Raw genomic sequence first — 24,694 nt, forward strand, 5'->3', positions numbered from 1 at the left:
TTTCCGTTTAACACTACAGAAGATTGTTATTCAGATATATATAATTCAACTTTTCATGTTAAAATAATATATGAAAATAAATGGATAAATTTTTAAATGTTCAGAATAATTTATACATTAAAGGAAAATTATTAAAAGATGTATAACAAATATTGTTCGTTATGAATACTAAAATATTTTTTCTATAAAAGGTAACTTTGAACTATATAACATAAACATTATAACTGAAATTATCAAAGATTTTAACTACGTTAGAAAAATATACATTTTAGATTTATAAAACTTTAATTTATTTAAATAAAAAATATAGTTGAAATTTGTTAAAATTTAAAAACTGCCGCTCTTAAAAATCTAATACTATTTGATGGAAATATAAACGGAGCAACCAATAAAAGGAGACTGAAATGGAAATAAAGTGGGAGACATGAACAAGTGGTCTGTGTACAAGATGGCGGCGCCCGGGTGTTCCGTAGTTGTGAATTGCGGCATGAAATATCAAAGAGCGTCCGTTGGACGTGAATAAACGGTTACGAGAGGTGTGTGTTCTTGGTGCGATAAGGAGGCCTCGGGCAAAGTTGACGACATAAGAGTGTGAAGAATAAAAATCTGTGATTAACAAGATAATTAGTGACAGAAGAAGGTATAGCAACGAAGTGAGTGGAATCGCGTCGTAAGCTCGAGAAAATATCGGAGGATGTGATGACCGAGGCAGTCGAGGAGGCCGTGCCTCTAGGGTTGGCAGCAGAGCAACGGTGGCGAAGCAAGATTCATACGAAGGCGGTGGTGGAAGTAGTTGTCTCGACACGAGTTAGTTTCCACGAGGAAGAGACCAGTCGTTGCCTGACGGTCAGTGTGTGAGTTTCGGACGTTCTCGGTGATAAAGACGAAGAAAATTGTCCCTCCCACACGGACAAGCGTATACAGAGCTTCACAAGTGGGTTTGGTTGGCCGGACATCAAGAAGATGGAGTCGAGGGAACGTTACGACGAACTTTGTAGGCTGTGTGCTTCATATGACGCTGTAAAAATGGACATATTCGGCCAGGAAGGGAAAAATCGTCAGCTAGTGGACAAGATTCAGACTTGTCTACCATTCAAGGTAAGTTTCTTACTCATATCAATCACTACCACCAACCTACGATTCTATATCTCTTGCATCCATCATTTCCACTCCCTCGTGCGTCATATCATCGTCATCATCATCAACATTGACGTTACGTCCTCGTCCTCGTTCTCGCGAGAGCGTTCGTGTCGCTGGTGCCCACCTTGGACTTTCGAATTCTCGACAATCCGTTCTGTAGTGTTCACAACTACTTCGAGGACATGGTGAGTTACTTGGGGGGAACCAACAGGATGAGGAGGAGCCTGAAACGCACTATCGAGAGAGCGAGGTCGCCGATTGCTTCGACGAGCTCTCAAAATGACGAGAGATGTCCCTCGAAGGTCAACTGCGATGTCGCACATTCTGAAGAAGATCAGGCGACATTTTGTTGCGCCTACAACGCTCCTGGGCCCTGGCGTCTTCAATCAGGAACATGATTATCTTTTCATTTATTTATACGACACGTGACAATCACTTCGTTATTTATTTTTTTTTTCGTCATTTATTTATTCAATTATTTCTTACCTAATGACATGGCGTTTTTTTACATATTCTAAAAATTCAAACAAATTCGATTTTATTTAATTAAAAACCTTTTTTATCATGAAATAATTTCTTTTCGAGAATTTTATTTAATAACAGTGCAAAATGAACATTTCGCATTCCAATGACATTTTTTAATCTCCAATCTTCGATTTTTTCTCATCGACTCTTTTATTGACAAAGATAAAGTTGTTACTCACGTTGATTACTTGTAACTCGTGAAATAGATCATAAGCAACGTCCTACCAAGTATTTAGAATTGTCAACATCCCAGGACTTTAATTTAAATCATTATTTATAACCTATCATTTTATCTTTATCATTTTGAACAATTTAGATATATATAAAAAATTATTAAATATTAATATTTCATCTGGTTCATTTAAATACATAAAATATTTTTGTTCTTGAAAATATTATTGACCTAAAATCATTGATGATTTGAAAACAGTGATAAAGTCATCAGTTACAATCATCTCAAGTAATTTAGATTATTTTGAAAATAATAATAATAATATGATGATTGAAATATATTTTAAAACTTATACATCAATACACAATCATCATTAGTTAAGAAAATGAATAAAATAGAAGTGTAATAACAAGGATTAAATTTACGATCACAATTTGGATATATTAAATATCTCGAATAGTAGTGAAATAAGTAGAAAATTGTCGAGCGTTTGAGACTATTCATGAAGACACAATTGGATGTGATCGAAGAAAGGAAAGAAAACTTTGAGAACTCGTCTTTCGTGTCTAATATCGATCCACATCCTTGAGAGGCAGGAGAGCCAGCTTTGTCGACTGTTTCAAGACTATCTCACTCTTCAGCGTCCCTGAATGTTGTTAAATATCTTATCCAACAAGCCATTGGGTCAATTCATTTTCCGGTATGGTATAGTTCTTAAACATAGAGTTCTTGAACACCCGGTCCACGTAACATAACTTAATGCCCCAACAAGTGTCTACTCTTCAGTAACATCTTCTAGTATTGCTACAATCAACATCATCATCTTGATAGTTTTTTATTATCCAATTTTCTTCCTGATGATGTAAACAAAGACATTCAAGGCCGTTAGATCTATTAAAAGGTTTATATCATTGTGATATTATTAATTAATTAAATAATTATTGTGGTGAGCATAAACTTCTCAAACTGCCAACAAGTTTATTAGAAAAAATAATTATAGTATTTTTTTCGGACTCTTTCATATTTTGTTGAGAATAGGTTAAGTTGATAAATAAATAGTATTTAGTTAAAATAATAGCTATGAAAATAATTTAAAAATATAAAAGATAATATTTTGGAAACATAACAAGATATTTTACATATTCTACGATAACGAATTGTCCTTAAATGAGTTTAAGAATGAATAATAATTGTATTTTAATATATTTTAATAATAAAAACTGGTACTTTGACATATTTAAAAGTAATCTAAAGGATAAAAAACGTTTTTTATCAGAGCGATAATGCTTCTGTTAACACGAGCATTTTACCAGGTCTGATCGGATGCGGTTAGTCGTAGTATCCATTCTCTGGTGCCTGGGTTGTGTTGTCGTTCAGCCTGCATCCGCCCGTCTTTTTTCCCCTCTCCTCTTTGTCTCTCTGCGTCTTTCGCGAAGCAGTGTCGCCCATCACCAGGCACTACCGACTTCCCACCACCTCCAGTTGCTTCTCTCGACCCCGGTTGCGTTGCGTGGGTCCCCCGCATCTTCACGGCACAAGGGTCCACTGAGAAACGTCGTCCGTTTCGTCGTAACTACACAAACCATAACGTTACCACTACTACCACCAACTATATTCTACTACTCCTCATGCTCCTCATCACGCCTACCTCCATTCTGCTGACGTTGACGATCGTCCTCGACGCTTTAGTAGCTTCTCAAAGCCTTAAGAGAAAAAGAGAGAGAGAGCACGAGAAAAAAAATGGAGAGAGAGAAAGAACGAAGAGCCTCAACTGGCAGTCTTATACCTGTGCCACTTACCCTACTCGTCGTCTTATACCTGAGACTTGAAATTTACGCAGGGAGAAAAGGAATGACCTAAATTTATCTGCCATTATCTGGACACACTCTTCATAAGGCTCTTATTCACATCAACCTTATGATGTATTTCACGCTGATTTTAACAGGATCACAACGTCAATGTTGAGAAGGAGTTACAGGAAAAGCTTACCTAAAAGATGATTAACAGAAGAAAGAGTACAGAAAATGTCTTCTTATCTTTGTTTGCTAATTGGACTCTTGAGAAAGAAAGTTGGAAAGCTGACTCATGAGTAAAACGAACCTGAAATATATTCCCTAATGATTTTTTTAAGCTTTCGTAATTCATTAATCTTTTTTTAAAGACATCTTATATCATATCATATCTATAGAATACAACATCATTACAAATGTTTGTAATTAACAGTAAAAAAATTTTTTTTCAGATTGCTGAAGATGATAGACTTCCCAAGTGTTTATGCTACAGATGCATGTACAATCTTGAGAATTTTTATGACTTTAGAACGGCATGTGTTAATGCTGTAGCATTACTTGAAAGATCTCTTCCACCAAAGGCACCAGTATGTATGAAAAAAATATAAGAATGTTTCGTCTTATTTTTATTTTATTCATTTATTTTTAGTCAAATGGTGGTACTTATAATGACATGGAAAAGCATTCTGAATTACGTTCAGAATTGCTTAAAGAAAAGGAAAAAATGCCAATCTTGATACCTGAAGCACCAATAGTGAATCCAAATGCTGCATTAGGCACACCACCAAGACTTAATTCAGATGGTGAGGCAGATCAAGAAATTGAAGAGATTCTTGAACACAGTGGTACTGATGAAGGTAATACTTATCCTTCATTATTTATCATTATTATATTACACTTCTTACAGTATCAATCAAAACCAACTGAACGGAGTTATTCAAATTCAGTATTGAATATCTTTGTTTTATAAATAAACGAATAATAACTTCGTGACATATACTTTGTTAAACGTTAATTGAGCTTTTCTTAAGTTGAGCTATTAGTTGAAGATTATTCATCATTGATACAACTTGAATCAAATGAATATTAATTCAATAAACTTCAAAATTTTTCAATATTAAAAGCAATATTTTTATTTTAACAATAGTTAAGTCTCATAGAAATTGTTTTTATGACTTCTGAGCATTTACAATGAATAAAAGTCTTAATCTGTGACATAATAAATTTTTGGGTAAAAAAAAAATATTCATTAAATCTTAAAAGGTCAAATATAAGCTATACTCTTTGAAGTACTGGTATTTTATATTGGATTTAGTCATGAAAAAATTATTATTAAGTAAACTTTCATGTACATTCATTTATTTAGAAGATTATTTTTGTGTTGCTTAGTTAATATATTAAATTCAACAAAAAGTGTTATATTCTCTTTCAAATAATATAACAATAAAGGTCATATAAATATTTTTGAGTATGACTGTAAATGTAGCTGTACAAATAATAATATATATAAAATAATATTAACAATTATAATTAATGTAGGATTGGATGATGGAGAGGACAGAAAATCAGATGAGTACGAGATGGATATGGAGACGAATCCAAGTGACTTTCTAGAAATGCCACCGATGGTCACTGAAGATCCGGAAGAAACAGATGGAAATCTTTTACAAGTTAACTCTCAATCATCTAGTGTCTTCCAACATACATCAGAGCAACATGAAGTCTATGTATGTTCATTGTGTAATAAGGCGTTCAGTTCAAAAGGACACCTATCCCTTCACGCGAGAATTCACGTAGGTGCAGGTGACGTGATAGGCGAGAAAGTCATCACAGACGATCATACATCATACAAACGTCCTTACCAATGTGATCTCTGTAACAAATCGTACTCTACTGCTAAACATAGGTGGGGACATGTATCAACGACACATCGGGGTCATCCGGCTGTAACATGTAGATATTGTTCAAGAATTTATTCAACTCGAACTAACTTAGAAGAGCACATTAAATCTAGACATACAGGTTTACCACCTCCTCCAGAGACTACAGTTCCTTATATTCAACAAGATACACGATATCAATGTAAAACATGTCCTAAAATGTATACTAACATTACTGATTTAAATAAACATAGTCGAATATGCCTTGGAGATCGTCTCAAAGAAACATCAAAATCAAATATTCAACCAGTTCTACAAAAGGGAAAAAGTCTTATGGATACTTCTGAGGCATCTAGTGTAGATTCTGATGAAGATAGTAAAGATTATAGAAATGCTGAAGCAAAATTATCTAAAAATCCACAATTAACTATTTTAAAACAAGCCTTAACAAGAGGAGAAAGTTCAAAGCGAGATGCTGATGGAAGAAATGCGTATAAATCATTAAGAGTTGATAATAATGAAGGTGATGGACAAAAACGATGGTTTTGCGAGACATGTCCGCAGTCATTTACCTCAATAGAAGTATTGAAAGAACATGAAATGAGCCATGAAGGGGATAAACCTTACATCTGCATTCTTTGTGAGAAAGATTTTGTCCTAAAGTCTTCCTTAAGCCGACATATATTGTCTTCTCATGGTGTTGATCCTGTGCCAATCGTTGACAGTGATAAGTGTTTAAAAAAGACAGTGATGGCTCAATTGAATGCTAAACATAGTAGAGACGAACTCAAAATTAAAAGAGAACCGTCTGAATCTTCCTTTTCTCCAGAATCTCGTGAAAATGATGAAGAAGGAGTGAGTGGTCATGATAATATGATTGAAATTGAAACTGTTTTTGTTTGCGAAATATGTACGCGTGATTTTAACGATCGTGCATCATTATGGCTTCATATTCGCGCCACACACAAAGAATATGCAGCATTTGCTTGTGGAGTTTGCTTAAAAATTTGTCCAGATAATGAACAATTATTAAATCATGTAAATATGTATCATGGAGGATCAAAGTTGCTAGTCTCGGAACAACGGAGATACAGTTGCACTATTTGCGGAAGACAGCATGACTCAAGGAAAAAATTAATGACTCATGTTTCTATTCACAACGTAGACCCAAGTTACGATCCAGCTGCTTTTGTCCAACTTAATAGCAATTATTACAACGAAAACATCAACAGCAATGAAGGTCATGAACAAGGTGATTTTGATGCTGAAGATGGTGAAAAAGTTGACTGTTTTATATGCTACAAATCATTTCCTAATGAAGATCATCTTATTCGTCATCAACGAAACGCACACAAATCCGAACCAATATCTTTAAACAACGATTTCAATAATTCCAATGGCTCCGGAGTCAATCCGAATGGTAATAAAGCCCAATATCATCTTTTCTTTGTTTGTGAACTTTGCGGTAGTTCACATCCAAGCAAATGGGAACGTTGGCTTCATGTGAGTAGCGTTCATAGTGAAGAACCTTTGATAAGATGCGAGCGTGAAGATTGTGGAAAGATTTTTGCTACAAAGTCTCTGAAGAATGAACATGCTCAACATCATATGATTCAAGGTGTGTCTCCTAATACTTGTGAAATTTGTGGGAAACTTTGGGGTAGCCGGGTTGATTATTGGAAACATGTAATGGGTGTTCATTCGGATACAGTTCCATTAATATGTGGAGTATGTCTAAAAGTATTCCCTGATGTGATACAACTCAGTAACCATGTTAAAACCAAGCATTGGCCATTAACGAATGGTGATTTTAGCTGTGATATTTGTGGACGTCCTTATTCAAATAAATCTAAAATGTCACGGCACAGAAAGATTCATGGATTGGAAGCTGAAGGATATAATGGCATGAGCGAATCAGCAAATGAACCAGCACACTTAGAATCAAATCCAGAAGTTGATTTGACGTGTGAACTTTGTACAGACATGGTATTTACCAGTTGGGAAGATCTTTGTCATCATCGAAGAATGACTCACGGTTTGTTTCCTTGCGATTTATGTAACAAATGTTATGGACGCACGTCACACCTATGGAAACACGTTAATAGAGTCCACAAAGGACATAAAGATGTTACTTGTAGATACTGTATGAAAACAAGCGCATCTAAAGATCATTTAGCTGCGCATATTGCCAAGATACATCGATATGAGCCTGACACTAAACAAACATTAAAAGACGCCAATTATAAATTACCTAATAATGAAGAAGAAGCTGTTCATCATTGTGAAAAGTGCAATAAAGCTTTTCACAAACGTTATTTACTTAGACGTCACATGAAAGGCTGTCAAAATTATAGAAAAGATCCAGGAGCACTTTTAACACGTTGTCGAGCATGTGAAAGAATTTTTAAAGATCGTGCAAGTCTTCAAAAACATATTGAAAATCATCACAGTAGTTATACGTGCCATTTATGTAATGAAACTATTACTTCGAAGCTTGGAATTATGACTCATAATCGAGTTAATCATATGAACCATCCAGATCTTACTTGTGATCATAATAATTGTAAGAAATTATTTAGGACTAAGGAAGATTTGGAATCTCATAAAAAAGATCATAAATATCATAATTCTCCTAATGTTTGCGATTTTTGTGGTGATACAGTCGAAAATAAACTTAAATTAAAAATGCATATTTTATCATTACATCGAAATGAGATTGGAGTTTCTTGTGGAGTCTGCTTGATTCCTATGAAAGATCCTCAAGACTTAAAGAGTCATGTAGAAAACGTTCATCCGGGCATTCTTTTAAAGCCAAACACTTGTCAAGTTTGTGGAAAACAATATGCATCTAAATGGAAAGCTTTTGACCACACTAAAAAATGTCATGGGAAAGTTTTCAGAACATGTAAACAATGTTTAGCAGTTTTCATAACAGATACAGACATAAAACATCATTATGAACATGTTCACAATGTTCCTAAAGATCAACTTGCTGGTTTCGAAAATCACATGGATTTATCAGGGAAAGTTGATGATAATGAACAATCAACTATTACAATTAAAGAAGAACCTGAAGATATAGAATACGAAGATGGTCTTTACGATGATATGCCTCGTATCAAATCTTCTAAAAGAAAACGATCTCCTCACGATACTTACGATTGTGAAATTTGTCCAGAAATATTTTTAAATTGTGATACTTTAGCTGAACATTATCGAACTATTCATAATACAGATCCAGAAAAAATGTTTAAAAAATCTAAATTAAATAATGCAAAGAGAAAGATGAGAAATCGAGAAAATTTTGAATGTAAAAATTGTAAAAAGCAGTTTTGTACAAAAACATTATTTTGGAATCATATCAATGTATGTACAAGAAAAAATTCATTACGAGATGATCAATTAACTAATTATAATACTTCAATACTTGAATCACACTTAAAAAATAATAATCAAATCAAGAAAGAGCCGTTAGATTCCATTTTAAATGAGAATTTGAATATACCGGATTTTAACTTGTTTGAGGGAATAAACTTACAGCTGTCGGGTCAAAAACCGGTACCAAATTTGATGCCATTGTCTCATATGAAAATGTCTCAAGGTATTAAATGCTATAGAAAAGATTCAAGAAAGGTCTATGACGAATCAACAAATACAGTGTGTGCCTGTGAGGTTTGTGGTAAACAATGGCCAGCTAAAAAACATTTATGGCAACATTTAATTCGTTTTCATCGAGCAGAAGCTGCAGTAACATGTGGAGTCTGTTTAAAGCTTTGTACAACATATAAAGGACTTTCGCAACATCTTAAAGAAGCACATGAAGCACTTTTGTCATGTGAAGGTAATAATTTCACCTGCAAAACTTGTGGAAGATATCACAATGCTCGGAGCAAGTTGTTGCTTCATATGAGTATTCATATTAACAATAATGAGCACATCTGGTGTCAGAAGTGTGCAGCAAGTTTCGATTCTGAGGAAAAATTAAAGCAACATGTGGCTAACTGTGTAATAAAACGACGAGGTGAAGAGTTTGAAGAGCAGAGTATAGATCCAGAAGATGTTAAGCTTGAAGGCGATGAAGATAAGGGTAGTTTAATTGGAGATAGTGCTTCGTTACTCGGAGAAGGTGAAGAAGTAGAATTCGATTCTGAAGTTGAGGATGCTTCAGAGAATGGAGAAGAACACAGTAATGATACTGATCACTCCGAAGATTCTGAAGATAGTACTAATGGGAGCGCTACTGAAGGCGAAAATGAAGGAGAATCTCGAACTGACAGCAGAACTATTGAAGAAAGAAATTGTCAGACAGATAGTGAAGAACAAGAGATGAATGAATCTGAAGTTGAAGATGAAACTACTGGTCGAGATTTAACTACAATTGTGGAAAATAAAGACATGGAAAAATCAGAAAATGATAATGTTTCGAAGAACAATGATAATGAAGAAAATGAAGAAGAAGAAGAAGACGATGATAATAGTAATAATCATAATGAAAAAGAGAAAGAAAGTCATAGAAGTGAAAAAGAAGATTATGATTATGAAGATGATGATGGGCCACCAATATTAAGTCCTATAATGCCTATAGTTATTTCGGATGAAGGTGAAGAGAGAAAAGATAAGGCTGACGATGATTCAAATCATCAATTAAACTCTGAAAAATCACCAAATATTGAAGAAGAAAATGAAGAAGAAATCCCTGAGCTAGACGGTGTAGAAAATACAGAAAAGGAAATTTTATCAATGAATTCAAATACAATGGATTATTATGAGGACTCATTAACTGTTAAATCGAATGCAAGTGTTGTAGATGAATTAGTAGAGTCGGAAGGTGAAGGAAAGGATACGGAAATGGAAGATGATGATAGTAGATTACAAATTGAACAGAGTAATGGGGATTCTTCATTAATGAAGATGTCTGAACAGGAAGAAAACTTGAGAGATGATGAAGATGTTGGTGATGAAATGTATGAAGAAGATATTGATGCTGGTGAAGGAGACAATGACATGCAACTCGATGATTTAGATGGAACAGTTTTGATGGTTGAAGGACTTGACGTTGAAGGAAATGAAATATTGATTCAACAAAGTGTTGCGGAAGTGGATAACGAAGATTCCATACAAGAGGTCACAGGTTTTATTTATCAAGATGAGAATGATGGGGAAAATTATGACGATGGACAAGAACTTGAAAGTCAAGAAGTTGAAATGGATATGGACAAAGATGATCAAGAAATGGAAATTCAGTATGAAAATGATAATGATAAACATACAGATGAAGAAATTAACGATAGTGATTTGGAGATTAATTTGAGTGCCAAAAATGATGTGTCAAGGACGTAGTTGATGAAATTTTTGTGAATCTTGTTTTTATAGTAATAATGACATTGAAAAAAAGATTTTAAAACTTTTTTTATCCCATTAAAAAATAAAAATATGTACAGTAGAATTTAAGAGAAAAAAGTGTATATTGCAAAAATTATTGGGTAAACATAAATTATAAAAATGGGTTTAACGAAAATTTCACTTGGGCATTGTATTTATAAGTAAGTAAAAACAAAACAGCAAAAGATAAAGGACAAAAAAAAACAAAAATAACCCAAATAAAAAAATAATCCAAATAAATATCATTGATTCTGAATTATTGATTTAAAAAAAAAATTCGGTTTTTTTAAAAAATAAGATAAGTTTTAATAAATCTATGAGAAATTTAATCATTGATCCTTCAGAAAATATTTTATATTTTTTTGTTTCATTTTTGTAATTATTTCATCGAAGACAGTCATTTCTTGTTGAAATTTAGATTATAAATATGATTAATATAATTTCTTTATTATTTGTATTACTATGATTAATTATTAATATTATTTTTAGACTAAAGCGTACAATAATTACGCTGAAGTCAATATATTATTTATTACACCTCATTCATTCCAAAGTTAAAAAAACATCCTCATTTCTCTTTTAAGATATTATATTTGCTTTATGACTTTTTCATAATAATAATAATAAATTTTTTTATAAAATCAATTAAATTTTACTTTACAAGATTTTTACAATTAGTAAATATTTAAAAGAAAAAACAAATAAAATTGGAAGCGATTTGATGGCTGTCTTGAGAAAATATAAAGTTGACTTTATTTTTTCTCTTTAAAAATGTTAAATTTACGAATTGATTGTGTATTTTCTTATAATTGTAAGCACACTGATTTATAAGGAATGTAAATATTGTAGTATAATTATAAAATTAATGACATAGAGGGAATTATTAAAATTATATAGTATATTATAAAAAACTATCATTTCATTAAAAAAAATACAAATTACATCATAAGGTTTCATAAGTTATTGTTTGAACAGAAAATGCAACCGACAAAAACGATTCAATAAATAAAAATTATACCTAAAAATATACATAGTCATGTTATATTTCTACCAATGAAATAAATAATAAATTAAATTATTATAAGTTGTTCTTCGATATTTAAATTATTTGTTAGATTTTAATAAAATGAGAATGATTCATATTGTAATAAGTGATTTATTACGTCATGTGTAAAAAGAATTAAAGTATATATTTCCTAAATAAAAAAGAAATCACGATTAAAATGATATTCAATTAAAATTAAAAAAAAAAAATAAAATAATGCTATAAAGAAAAAAAAAGCTGAAACTATAGTTGTTATACTGTGAATGAACTTTTCAAATAAATATCTAATATTTCCAATTAATTATTTAATTAAATTTTTTTTGCTTTCGATTTATTTTTTTTAATCAAATGTTTATTTACCAATTAATGATATGTTAATGATAATATTTTTTTTTTTAACGTTGCAATTAATTCAGAAGAAGAAATCATTTTTAAAGATTATCATTAAAAATATTTTGTTATGATTTTCATATAATTTTAATTTAATTTTTACTTTACTCGAAATATTTCACGTGTTTACAAAAGATTCGTATATATCAACAACTACAGTTAAAAAACTATTATATCAACAATGGATTTATTAGTTCATGGACCCCCTCTACTATTATTTTACTCCAAATTTCAGGCATGCGCACAAACTTGTATCAAAACAGCTGTTTCCGAAGAAATCCGAAGTTTTTTTCGTTAATAAATTATACTATACATTAGTTTCCAAAACATTTCAGAAAAAGTTGTATAATTGAGTGAATTTCAGTTGTTTATGAAACAACCTTCAAATTTGTATCAATAATTTATTGTACAAGATCATGATGTTTACGTGAGACACAAAAAAGAATAAAAGAAACGATCAACATACACACATGTGCCAGAAAAATGTGGAATTTCACCTTTGTTTCAAAACAATTAAAAAATACAATTCTAATGTAGCGTGAGATTTATTTCTTCATAAATTTAATATATATATTATATATACATGAATTATTTAATATTCAATGAACTAAATTCAAGATGAAAAATGAACGGATACGAAAAAAATGAGAAAACAAATTAGATATGTAACAATAGTGTCGATAAAATGACTGTATCTTTTGAAAGATATACCATTGATTTACCAAATAACAAAAAATATTGTCATAACAATGGCAATCTCGAACATACCCGTCCACATGACTACACATTCAATTATAAAAACAATGTGTCGTCAGCTTCAGCAACTGTTCCACTATGTCTTCTTGGTGATGTTCAACTTCGATTTCTATGTCCTGAAGACTTGGAGGAAGTACGAGCTTTATGTGAAGATTGGTTTCCCATAGGTATATGTATATATATATTTATATGTTTAATCCTTTAAATACATGTTATTAATTATTTGTAGTTTTGCATAGTTTTAAGTAAATATTGTTCTCTAATAATATTTAACATTGAATTTGATTGTTTATATAGAATATCCTTATTCTTGGTACGAAGACATCACCAGTTCTTCAAGATTCTACGCCTTAGCTGCTGTTTTTGGTGGAGTAATCATTGGATTAATAGTTGCTGAAATTAAGCCATTTGCCACGTTGAACAAAGAGGACCAAGGAATACTTTGTTCTAGCCTCGGAAAAGATTCATTAGTTGGATATATCTTAAGTTTGGGAGTACGTAGAACTTATAGACGAAATGGAATAGCATCTCTTTTATTGGAGCAATTATTAGCTCATGTAACAGCACCTGAACGTTCATCTGTGAAAGCTGTTTTTCTTCATGTACTCTCTAGTAATGCTCCCGCCATATCATTTTACCAAAGATGTCATTTTAGACTTCACAGTTTTCTTCCTTATTATTATTCTATTGAGGGTAAATGTCGAGATGGTTTTACATACGTTTTGTATGTAAATGGTGGTTATGCACCTCGTGGTTTTAGGGATTGGATTCGTCATTTAGTCAATGCTATGGCCAGTTTGGGTCCGTGTAGGGTACCACAATGGATCTGGCAACGACTACTATGGGCAGCCACAGTACTCTCTTATCACAGATAATATAAAGAAAAAATGTCGTTTTATGAAATAAATACTCGACATTTAGTGTATATGCATAGCATATGTATATATAATTGACAATAAATTTGTGATTATTGTCAATTATATTTGTCAAACAAGATGTACGCATTGTTTACAAATGGTTTTAATTATTGTATTAAACAGGATGTTATGTACATTCGTTATCATACTTATATATTTCACAGTATAATTTGATAAAAATAATAATTATAATGATAGAAATAAAGTATTAAATTCTTGTCATGGATAATTATAAGTAATTTGTTATATTTTATACTCTATTTGATTTGTAATAAAATCACCGAATTGTATCCAATGTAATTGTAAATATGTACAAATTATACTTAAATTTCATTTTTATTATTTCTTTCAATTATTCAAATTGGTCATTTAATTCGAAAAAGGGTTATTTAAGTAGAAAACAAAGTGTTTATTAGCTTCAATTTGTATTTTAAATTTCAGATGAAAAATGGCGCTGCCAATCGAATAACACGTGATGAAAGTGACATCTCCGATGTATACATGCATTTATGTATACAACCTATAGGTTGTAAATATTATTAAAGTTTACAGCGAATTATTTTTGTAAACATTAGCCAAGTATAATTGATTTATTAGTATATTAATTATGCCGAAACATTTGGATTTACGCCCAAATCAAGCACTTTTAAATCTTCAATTTGAGAAATATCAATTTTCTTCGGAACTAATTCCAATTGATGATGAAAAAGAATTACCTATAGGTACGTTAAACTATTAAAAATATTTAAACTTTATATGATTGAATAATCTATTTAAAAAAATGATTTTCTATGCATTATTTGACTAGAATTACTTCGAATAGAGCCGTTGCCAGGACAAGATTCATGGTTAGAAACTAGAATCTTTGCTTTTCACAATCATTTATTTAAAAACCCTTTTGATTCATCATGCTGGTTTTATGATCAAAATTATCAAGTATTTCGACTACAACAGGATGGAACATTGAACCTTGTTTACTCTTTTTCTACAGCACAATTTGATAAAAAAACAATCAAGTTTAATCCAACAATTTCATTTGCTTCTGATGACATTGTTGTTCTTACTGGAGTTAACAATAATTTAATAATAATGATAACATCACCAAATAAAAGTTCACATAAATCATTAGAACTTAATGATATTGAACAAGGAATATTATTAGATTCTCGATACATAAAAGAAAAGTCGTTGCTAACAATAATAATGAGTTGCATTATTGAAGAAAATGGAAAAAAGAAATCCAAATTAATTATTGTTTTGTATTCACTAAACATTGAAGAAGATACGGTAAAAGATATAGATCATTTGATACAAAGACAAGAGTTAATTGTTAATGGAGCCATAGAATATGCATATATTGAATCAAATGGAGATTTCATTAATTTATTGAGTCAAGAAATGGCCAAATTTACATTTGATTCATTAAAAGGAATCCAAATGGAAGAAAGTATAAACGAACCAATTATAAAAATTCCTAAATACTCTTGGTCTCAAGATGAAGATTCATTGACTGTTTGGGTTAAAATACCAACAAAATATCAAGGTGCAAAGCCAAAAATAATTATTTCACCAATTAAAATTTCCATAACTGTAAACAATGATACTATCATTCAAGGAGATTTTAAGTTTCGAATTGATCATGAAGCGTCAGTGTGGAATTTTGAAGAAGAGACATTAAAAATTGAATTGATGAAACATGAAAGTGGCCAAATGTGGGATGAATTAATTATCAATGATACAGATGGTGAATGTATACCAAATGAAGCTTTAGCAGCTGAGATTCATTCTAGGTAATCTAAATTATCCAAGATAACTATTATATAATAAAATTATTAATTATTAACATTTAGGGTTCACAAAAAAAAAACAAAAACAAGTTTTTAGTTTAATAAAAATATCATATTTTATTACAAGCTTTCATATTTATAAACAGAAAATAATAACAAGTCTTATTAGCTAACAAAAATACAATTTTATTACAGACTTTCACATTTATGTACGGAACAACAAGATGGTAACAATGAACAATCAGTTATTGGTTTTAATTCTGAACAGCTAGAGGAATGTGATTTAGAAGATAATGATAATACATTGCAAAGAATTAATTTAAAAACACAAACTACTACTAATTTCGCTATATTTGGATCTCGCAATCGAGTCTTGTTTGGATATAAATCGAAATCATGTCAAATACTTTGCTCACGATATGATCATGATGCATGCATATGGGAATTAAAAGATAGTAGATCAGATGATTGGGCTATTTCTCATACGACTACTTTCCCTGGCTTTGGTTATGTTGAAGCAAGTAAAAATAACAAAAAATTTTGTTTATTAGCGCCTAATTTCAGTTACATTGCTATTATTGAACATAGTAAATATGGTTTTTTATATGAAAGACCTAATAAAAATGAACGTGTAGCAAAACAAAGAATTATTGACTTGGGATCAGATACTCAGCCTATTTTGGGCGCTGTTGCTACTAATGAAAATATTTTCATATTAACAAAAGATAAATTATACTCCTTGAAAGTAATTTAGAACAATGAATTTAATTTTGTAATTTTTCTAACAATTACTTAATACATACATTAAATTTAATATAAAAGATTTTTTTACATAAATATATAATATGTACAATGTTTCATTTAACTTTTATACTTAAATTATCAGTCATTTCCATTGATCACTAAGTACTTATTAATTTAATGAAACATTTAAAAGTCAAATTAAGGCTTAATTTATCATGAAAGATATTAGTATGGAAGCCGATCCGTTGGAGTATAAGCACACTTACGTTTAATTTCGTGACAAAGATAATTTAAATTAAAGTCTGGATTTTGCTGCCAATACCATATGACGCGATTTTCATAAGTTTTACTAAAATGGGCTGCTACGTCCTTAGGTCTTCTGTCGTTGTAAACTTGGATATTCTCCCGTGAATTGAAGAAGTAATGTACTCCTGTCCTCTTGCTCAAATGTAATGACCATGGTGGTGATGTACTCTTCAAAAACATCAAACTGTTGGGGACAAAGAAAAATCTGTCTACATTATTGTTTTGTGCTTCTTGAGAGTACGGTGGTTCACCAGGATGAAAAGCCTTCACTGTTTTTCCATTTTTTAAAGTACGAAGTTTCAAGTTGAGTTTGCTTTTCAAATCATCATCCAGGGAGAACATTGGTTTTGGACGTATTCTCATGAATGATGAATTGTTGGGAGACCAAAGTGATTCACAAAATTTGTTTATCGCGTTTTGCCTGTAAAATTCAAAGTAAATATTAGATACAAATTATTAGTTAATTTGGGTGTAAATAATATAAAAAAATATAAATTCAAAATTTTTGATATGAATATTGAAATAACTTTAATTACCTTTCTGGTAGAAACATCTGACTAATATCTTGAGATCCTAACAGCCAAGCATCGATGATATGAAGAGCGTGAGTGTTACTTTGATTTTTGAATTCTCCTCTGTATTCTTTCACTTTTTCAGCATAAATCAAAGTATCAGGAGGTAATCGAATGCTATCAACTCGTTGCCACGACGATCTTGTCAATTTGTAGACTTTAGTTCCACCCATGCTGAAGTATAATGTTGGAATATTGTCATCTTTCGTGTAGTCTGGACATTCACATGGAATGCAAAACCAATCACAAGGTGGGTTTAATATCGTAGCCTCAAGATTATCAAAAGATAATATTTTTCCTTTTTGTTTTGCAATTTCTTGGAAATAAATATTGAGAGATGATAATTTGATCTCTGGTTTCATATCACGAGGTCTCGTACGAGTGTGATCAGGTAACTTCCAGTGTTCCAAACATTCTTTTCTCATTTGAGCTTGTCGATGTTCTAAGAGCGATGGATCTTCACAATAAGCAGCTATTTTCAATAATCCAACGACTTGTTTGCTACCAAGTGAATAATTAGAATCTCTAAGATATTGTATGAAATTGAGATCATTGAGTAAAACTTCTTCTGGAACCAATTGCATAACGTCAAGATTCTTGTTATTTTTGAGAAGCTTTAAATTCGCTTGAAATAGATAATTCATAATATCATCAGTATTTGGTAATTTTTCTTGGCATATCAAGTATCTTTCAGAGTTAGCAGGTCGCGAAGTATTTGGTTTGAATATGCACACACGTCTAAAGCATCTATACATAAGATACACTAATCCAGCACTGAATGGTGTAAAAATGTCAAATAGTTTAGTAACAAAGTGTCCACCATCACGTACGATCATCAAAGCTACAAGGCACTGACAAAGATATAACTGTTTTGATAAGATTTCTTGAATATTTTCTTGTCCTTCAACGGAAAAACCACCATCAGACATCATAAAATGAACTCCTCTTCCTCTTGTTTGATTCATTATTAACTTACGAAAAGCTTGTTGATTTTCTGGATCATACACATTTCCATCTTTCTTTGGTCCATAAAAAGTATGAAATGATTCAGGAGGTCCAGCATAAAAATCTTCTAATTTGAAATCATTAGAATCCTTAAGAGTGAAACCAAATCCTTTGGCTTCCCATTTTTTGCGCCAAAGTACGTATTCACTGAAACCACCAGGACCAGCACAAACGTCAGCAAAATATAAAAGTTCATTTTTATCCATGACTGAAGGTTGGGTAAACATAAAGTCACAAGCTCTATCAATATTAGCCATTTTCACAGCAGCACGATTTAGAAAGAATGCTCCACGGATTGTTTCATAAGGATTAGATCTTGTTCTTGCACGACGCATTTCATTCTTATCCAAGCTATCAAATACTGATTTTGAACTCACTACTTGTTCTACAATTTGAGCATCGCAGAACGTTATTTCGTCATCAATTGTTTCTTTTCGAGGTCCTAGGCCCATCCAAGTTTCTACGTCATTTGCTGTCAATGGAGGTTCGTGACAATCAATCCATAACATATTTTCTTCAACGCCAACTACTTCTGCTGATGGATCCCATTTCAGTTTAGCTTCGACTAGTTTAGTATTATCATGTCCTAAACCACGACGACCTTTTTGTTGAAATGCTTCAACTGGATTTAAGCGACCTTGACCATATTTACCAAGCCCTTTGCCTTCAGAATATCCCATTTTTTGCATCAATCGTTCTCCAATATTTGAAGCAATTCTCTTCTCAGATTCAGCATAATTTTCCAATGTAATTTTTTCATTGTCAAAACTGAAATGCGGCCTTTTAGGGGAATATTGGTCAGATTCATCAGATTCTGATAATGAGCGCTTAAAACTCGAATCATTAAAGCTTGATGATTTGCCATCATCATACGTTGGTGATGAACTATCACTGTGATCTGTGCTTAACCTTGAAGAATTCATGGTGGAATGAATTAATTCAAAATTGATTTTGTCTATTTCAATAATCAGTGGTATTAAGTCTCAGATATTGAAAATTTTCACTTTCAAGTCACAATTATAAATAAACAACAAACAAAATTTGTTCACTATTCACAATCGTAACAAACAACACCAACTATTTTTTATTCAACTAAACATTGAGTATGTTCAATACATACTCTGTATATGTTGCAAATAATATTACACAGTTTATCAATTTGTGTATTTTCATTGAATACAATAAATATTCACTCGAATTACACTTTCAGATTTGTAATAACTTTTCTGACGAACAAGTTAACTCGACAGTTGTCTACGGAGGACTGGTGATTGACCGCCATGAAACGGTCCCTTTTATACCTGGATCGGGCAGGTACCTCACAGTACACTCTATGCCCTATGGTTTCAGCCAATCAGGTACTAGTATTCTCTTGTAACTAACTAAGAATAGTTTTGAATGGCCAGTAAATCGGGAGGGGAAGATGTGTCAGTTATAAACGTCAGCCGATTCGTCGTTGCTTTTTGCTATAATCATATATGTATGTATATAAATGTGTGACTATTCAGAAATGTATGTGTATATATGAACATATAGAAGCCTCCTTCCATCTGAATAATATGACCAGGTAAAACTTGTCTCTCATTTATAGGTTAAATATTTTAATATAAACATTTTAAGATTTGTATTTGACGCTAATCTAAAAATATCATATTTTATTCAAATAAATGAAAATGTTCAATGAAAAATACACAATTTTATTGTATTTCTCGGTAGTTTATGTCAAATAATTGTGTTGATGATTTTACATTTTCACCACTAAAGATCCTCATGCGCGCGATGCCGTACGTTTAATTATTTAATTTATTATTTAAATGTTGTAAAATATTGAAAATTGAATAATAATACGATGAATAATAGTAACTATAAGAATGAAAAATAAACAGCAACTTTGTTTATATACATTCTTTATTTTATAGGGCAAAAATTGAACTTGGAGATGTGACACCACATAATATAAAACAATTAAAATTATTGAATCAAGTTGTATTTCCAGTTTCTTACAATGAAAAATTCTATAAGGATGTGTTGGAGGCTGGAGAGCTAGCCAAGCTAGCTTATTACAATGATATTGTGGTAATTATTTTTCAGAGTTTAATTTTTTAATTAAGCTTTCATATCGAAGTCATTATAATAATTGGCTACTTGTTAATTTATCATAGGTTGGAGCAGTTTGCTGTAGAGTAGATACTTCTGAAAATGCTCGAAGATTGTATATAATGACATTAGGATGTTTGTCTCCTTATAGAAGACTTGGAATTGGTACAGTTATGGTACAACATGTCTTAAATTATGTCCATAAAGACGGTAACTTTGACTCTATATTCCTGTGAGTATTTTTTAATTTAAAAAAATTATTCATGAATATTTGGCGAAAAAATCAACCTTTATATACTTTATAATACCATTAAATTCTTATGCTTTGGGATAATTATTACAGGCACGTTCAAGTGAATAATGAAGGAGCTATTGATTTTTATAAAAAATTTGGTTTTGAAATAGTTGAAACAAAACAGCATTATTATAAAAGAATTGAGCCTGCTGACGCACATGTTTTACAAAAAACATTACGCCCCCAGGGCAACTTAGATTACCAGGAAACACATAAGTAAAAATTATACCAATCCTTCCTGAATAACTATATTTATTATCCATGTCTATTTGTTTCTTTGTTTTCCATTAATATTTTTTTATTTGCTCCATCCACTGTACAAATTATCAAATAAAACGATCACTTAATGGTTTCTATATTGTATTATGAATTGTATATTTCAATAATTAGTATACATTTCAATATTATAACGATTAATTATATTAATACCAGTCTGATGATAATTGAACAATAATGAAATTATTATTTAATTTAAAATTATTTCAAAACCATATAAATAAAAATATTACGCACAATAAAGGATATTACTGAATTTTAGATTTTTCAATTATTAAATAATTAATAAATTAGTAAAAATATTGTATAGTAATCATTTTAAGAGGTTTTATAAATTAAAAAATTACCTTACATCTCATTTACACTTAATGCACATATACATTTTAATGTAACGTTGATTATTTTTAGGTGTTATAAAGCATTATTTATACACAGTAGAAAAAAATAATTGTGAATAATATTTCATACAAGTAATCTTATATTTAGTGAAATAGCTATGAACAAATTTACAAATTTCGAAAAATATTACTTTACTATTGATTCATAAATTAATTTATAAGCACAATTATACATTCATTTATATCATTATTATAGATCTATTAGTTCTTTTATTCTTTTAATGCATAGTTCGGATCCTTCATGTGCATCTTTGGACATCTAAAATAGTATTTTCAAAACAGTCATTAATTGTTTTAGAAAATTACAAATTATTTTTAATAAATTATAAAATTTAATTATGGATTATTATACTTACCAGTGAAAAACTCAAAAACCCGTGAGGCAATCCTTTTACAATATCTAAAGATACATCAACGTTCAAATTTCTTAATTTTCGGGCGAACATTACTGAATCATCTAAGCAAGGATCTAAATCCGTTGTCTATAAGTTTAAATAATAATATAAATTAGTAAAAAAAACTGAGAGTAAAAGAGAACTATAATGTAAACACTGACATACCAATATTTTCGTTGGTGGTAATAATTTAAGAATATTATCTGAAATCCGATAAGGACTTAACAGAGGATCTCGTGGAACTGTAAAAACAAATTCTTCAGATGGACTTTTAGCATCATCTGCATCAAGCTCTCTTAATTGATCATAACTTCTCATATTAAAGGTCAATCCAAAAAAGCTTGCCGATGTTAAAGCATCAGAATTGTCATAATTATTAAGAGCATTGCCATTATTTGCAGATGGTTTATTAAAAGTAAAATTTTTATATAAATTAACAAATTTATTTATATAATTTTGTGATGTACTTTGATTATTGACTGTTTGGGTTGCAGGATCAATATCAACTAAACTAACTGAATTAAGTGTCGAATCTGACGGTAACGATGTCAATTTGTTTTCATTAGTTTCATCGCCATTAGGGCTAAGAGCAAGAGCTATTAAATCACTTTCGCTGACTTCCGCAAATGATTCTGTATCTGATTTCGTCGAATCTTGTTCAACAGTATCTTTAATTTTTGGTATCGATGCATTACCAAGTGTATATGCTTTTAAACATCTCATCATAAAACCAAATGGTAACATTGGATCAGTCAAACCAAGCATCCGAGCTGGAGATGGAATGAATTCAACTAAAACTGGTACATAAGCCATAAAAATACCGTCAGGTTTCCTTATATTTAATTCAAAACATTTAGTTGTAAGAGCCATATTGAGATTAGCTCCAGCTGAATCGCCAATAAAAATAATTTTTTTCGCTGTACTTCCAAGAAGTGAATTAGCATGTTTTAACGCCCAAGCATATGAATAAAGAATTTCTTCAACAGCTCGAGGGTACGGTGCCTCTGGAGCTAAACTATAATCTATACTCAGCAGAGGTACGTCTAATTGTACTGCCCAGTGTCGTAAATAAATTTCATGGCATTTAGAACTCTGTGCTACAAATCCACCTCCGTGACAATGAAACAAAAGTGTGTCTGAAGATCCATATAATTCCCCGGCAACCCGAGCTGATCCGACCTTTAACATGTTGTTAAGAATACATTTTATTTAACAATTACTACTCTCCTAAAAACATAAAAATTTAAACTTACCATTCCAATTCTACGTTTGGCACTTAATAATCTAACACGTATTGGTTTTTTCCCAATATGACTATTAGGAATTGGTATTGTTATCTCTTTACCATCTTCCGTAGGAAGTGTAAGATGTTCTGGTGGAATTGATATAATTTGATTTATATTCAAAGAAGGAATCAACAAAAATGGCACAAATTGGACTAATTCTATAAAAAATACATACGTGAATTTTATTAAATAGATAATGATAGAAAAGTTAAGATATATTAAATAAAGAAGTAAAATTAATAGACATGAAGAACTTTTTATTCTTACCAGTTTCATTTAGAAGCCAAAAAGTTTTACAAAAATGTATATCAGCTCGTTGCGAAATATTAACAATTCGACGTGCACGAGCTTCAGGGTCTACCATATATTTTACAGAATTAGTACATCTACCCAATAAAGATCCATTTTTATAGTAAACTTCACTGAATGATGCCATAAATGTAAGTATTGTTTTAAGCAGATATTTGATACTGTCAGCAAACTTTTTAAGAGTAAAAAGAATTTGAAAATTTTATAGAAACAGAAGAAAATAAGTCAAGTAAACAGGCTTTCAATGTTAAACAATCAATAATTTACCTGGAATCCTAAACATCTGCCATAAAAGCAATATTGGTCGATATCTTTTCCAGCTTGATTTAATAATTCTTCCGGACTATGTTCATCTGATGGAAACAATGACAATTTTCCATCATCTGTTATCTCACTCCAATTATAAAGTGTTTTTAAATGATTTAAAAAAGTACATAATGATGCAATTAATTGTGAACAAGCTTCTAGCTCTCTAAAACGATTGAATGGATACATTTTTAGCATATGTATAAAAAATAGAATAAAGACGAATAACTTTCTATTAGTTTACCTCATGTAATGTGATTTTCTAAAAAGTACTGATGTTTTATAAGAAGATATTTGTTGACAGATTTCAATAGAATGTAATATACACTTGTCAGTAAGAGACAAAAAACTTCGATAGCCATTGCCGGGAGTATTTTCATTAAAATCAAACTGTGGTGCAATATGGGATATTTCTTTGTACAGTGGACGTATTTCTTTTAAAATATCTAATATGACATTACTTGCCGAATATATTCTTAGACCATTTTCATCTTGGTGTGTTGAAAAATAATAACAATTGCCATTAGCTAGTTGTTCAAGAGTATCCCAAGGTGTATTATCGTCAAAATCAGCATTATTTGAAGATTGTGTGATATCAATTGTAGAATTTACACCACTTGAACTCAAATCAAAAGTAGAATTATCAGGCATTGATTATTTTTATAAGAATAAACTTTGTTCACAAATATATTTCTTTTTCACTCGATCGAAAATTATGCTCACTGTATTATAATAACAAGAAAGATTAAAACATTTCAAAATGGTACAACAATTATCATGAACTTGATATATTTTTCATAAAAATTCTAGCCCTCCAGCTATTAAAATTATTTTTAAAAAATGAATTAAACAATATTTCGAAGTTAAACCTTGTTATGACTCACATATTTTCTAAATGTATACTCTAAGAAAGATCATGTG

The 24,694-nt window shown here is 30.8% G+C and overlaps 6 protein-coding genes across 7 annotated transcripts; 4 read left to right on the top strand and 2 right to left on the bottom strand.

Moving 5' to 3' along the window:
- Positions 1-453: 453 nt before the first annotated feature.
- LOC118073773 (zinc finger protein Xfin-like) lies at positions 454-11,115 on the top strand. The gene is made up of 4 exons (XM_035094486.1): positions 454-1,098; positions 4,080-4,214; positions 4,277-4,484; positions 5,167-11,115. The coding sequence occupies exons 1-4, from the start codon at positions 964-966 to the stop codon at positions 10,845-10,847; spliced, it is 6,159 nt and encodes a 2,052-aa protein (XP_034950377.1). The 5' UTR covers positions 454-963; the 3' UTR covers positions 10,848-11,115.
- Positions 11,116-12,604: 1,489 nt separating this feature from the next.
- Positions 12,605-14,210, top strand: Naa60 (N-alpha-acetyltransferase 60). The gene is made up of 2 exons (XM_035094236.1): positions 12,605-13,247; positions 13,378-14,210. The coding sequence occupies exons 1-2, from the start codon at positions 13,010-13,012 to the stop codon at positions 13,953-13,955; spliced, it is 816 nt and encodes a 271-aa protein (XP_034950127.1). The 5' UTR covers positions 12,605-13,009; the 3' UTR covers positions 13,956-14,210.
- A 321-nt stretch (positions 14,211-14,531) lies between these two features.
- Positions 14,532-16,673, top strand: LOC118073663 (nudC domain-containing protein 1). The gene is made up of 3 exons (XM_035094316.1): positions 14,532-14,719; positions 14,806-15,787; positions 15,980-16,673. Exons 1-3 carry the CDS (start codon positions 14,605-14,607, stop codon positions 16,536-16,538), a joined length of 1,656 nt encoding a protein of 551 aa, XP_034950207.1. The 5' UTR covers positions 14,532-14,604; the 3' UTR covers positions 16,539-16,673.
- A 49-nt stretch (positions 16,674-16,722) lies between these two features.
- LOC118073662 (cap-specific mRNA (nucleoside-2'-O-)-methyltransferase 1-like) lies at positions 16,723-19,665 on the bottom strand. The gene is made up of 2 exons (XM_035094315.1): positions 17,371-19,665; positions 16,723-17,255 (listed from the first exon to the last, which is right to left on the bottom strand). Exons 1-2 carry the CDS (start codon positions 19,332-19,334, stop codon positions 16,754-16,756), a joined length of 2,466 nt encoding a protein of 821 aa, XP_034950206.1. The 5' UTR covers positions 19,335-19,665; the 3' UTR covers positions 16,723-16,753.
- Positions 19,666-19,888: 223 nt separating this feature from the next.
- Positions 19,889-21,266, top strand: san (Probable N-acetyltransferase san). 2 transcript variants are annotated; one of them, XM_035094149.1, is made up of 4 exons: positions 19,889-19,978; positions 20,331-20,487; positions 20,574-20,740; positions 20,852-21,265. In XM_035094149.1, exons 1-4 carry the CDS (start codon positions 19,890-19,892, stop codon positions 21,021-21,023), a joined length of 585 nt encoding a protein of 194 aa, XP_034950040.1. In that variant the 5' UTR covers position 19,889; the 3' UTR covers positions 21,024-21,265. The 2 variants fall into 2 exon arrangements, with proteins under 2 accessions (XP_034950040.1, XP_034950041.1); XM_035094150.1 differs by lacking the exon at positions 19,889-19,978 and adding an exon at positions 19,985-20,195 and having other exon boundaries at positions 20,852-21,266.
- Positions 21,267-21,454: 188 nt separating this feature from the next.
- Hsl (hormone-sensitive lipase) lies at positions 21,455-24,680 on the bottom strand. Its single transcript, XM_035094146.1, has 7 exons — positions 24,018-24,680; positions 23,735-23,939; positions 23,426-23,639; positions 23,126-23,316; positions 22,038-23,051; positions 21,834-21,959; positions 21,455-21,736 (listed from the first exon to the last, which is right to left on the bottom strand). The coding sequence occupies exons 1-7, from the start codon at positions 24,422-24,424 to the stop codon at positions 21,668-21,670; spliced, it is 2,226 nt and encodes a 741-aa protein (XP_034950037.1). The 5' UTR covers positions 24,425-24,680; the 3' UTR covers positions 21,455-21,667.
- Positions 24,681-24,694: the final 14 nt, after the last annotated feature.

This window comes from Chelonus insularis, unplaced genomic scaffold, assembly GCF_013357705.1.
Source record: "Chelonus insularis isolate UGA/USDA-ARS -01 unplaced genomic scaffold, ASM1335770v1 scaffold_362_pilon, whole genome shotgun sequence".
In the NCBI taxonomy this organism is placed as follows: Eukaryota; Metazoa; Arthropoda; class Insecta; order Hymenoptera; family Braconidae; genus Chelonus; species Chelonus insularis.

Coding starts and splice junctions, on each gene's coding strand:
- LOC118073773 (XM_035094486.1), top strand. CDS start 964: ATGGAGTCGAGGGAACGTTACGACGAACTTTGTAGGCTGTGTGCTTCA. Junction 1,099..4,079: donor AGACTTGTCTACCATTCAAG/GTAAGTTTCTTA, acceptor ATTTTTTTTCAG/ATTGCTGAAGATGATAGACT. Junction 4,215..4,276: donor CTCTTCCACCAAAGGCACCA/GTATGTATGAAA, acceptor ATTTATTTTTAG/TCAAATGGTGGTACTTATAA.
- Naa60 (XM_035094236.1), top strand. CDS start 13,010: ATGACTGTATCTTTTGAAAGATATACCATTGATTTACCAAATAACAAA. Junction 13,248..13,377: donor TGAAGATTGGTTTCCCATAG/GTATATGTATAT, acceptor TTGTTTATATAG/AATATCCTTATTCTTGGTAC.
- LOC118073663 (XM_035094316.1), top strand. CDS start 14,605: ATGCCGAAACATTTGGATTTACGCCCAAATCAAGCACTTTTAAATCTT. Junction 14,720..14,805: donor TGAAAAAGAATTACCTATAG/GTACGTTAAACT, acceptor TTATTTGACTAG/AATTACTTCGAATAGAGCCG. Junction 15,788..15,979: donor GCAGCTGAGATTCATTCTAG/GTAATCTAAATT, acceptor ATTTTATTACAG/ACTTTCACATTTATGTACGG.
- LOC118073662 (XM_035094315.1), bottom strand. CDS start 19,334: ATGAATTCTTCAAGGTTAAGCACAGATCACAGTGATAGTTCATCACCA. Junction 17,256..17,370: donor CAGATGTTTCTACCAGAAAG/GTAATTAAAGTT, acceptor TGAATTTTACAG/GCAAAACGCGATAAACAAAT.
- san (XM_035094149.1), top strand. CDS start 19,890: ATGTATGTATATAAATGTGTGACTATTCAGAAATGTATGTGTATATAT. Junction 19,979..20,330: donor CATCTGAATAATATGACCAG/GTAAAACTTGTC, acceptor TTTATTTTATAG/GGCAAAAATTGAACTTGGAG. Junction 20,741..20,851: donor AACTTTGACTCTATATTCCT/GTGAGTATTTTT, acceptor TAATTATTACAG/GCACGTTCAAGTGAATAATG.
- Hsl (XM_035094146.1), bottom strand. CDS start 24,424: ATGCCTGATAATTCTACTTTTGATTTGAGTTCAAGTGGTGTAAATTCT. Junction 23,317..23,425: donor TTGGCTTCTAAATGAAACTG/GTAAGAATAAAA, acceptor TATTTTTTATAG/AATTAGTCCAATTTGTGCCA. Junction 21,737..21,833: donor GGTTTTTGAGTTTTTCACTG/GTAAGTATAATA, acceptor ATACTATTTTAG/ATGTCCAAAGATGCACATGA.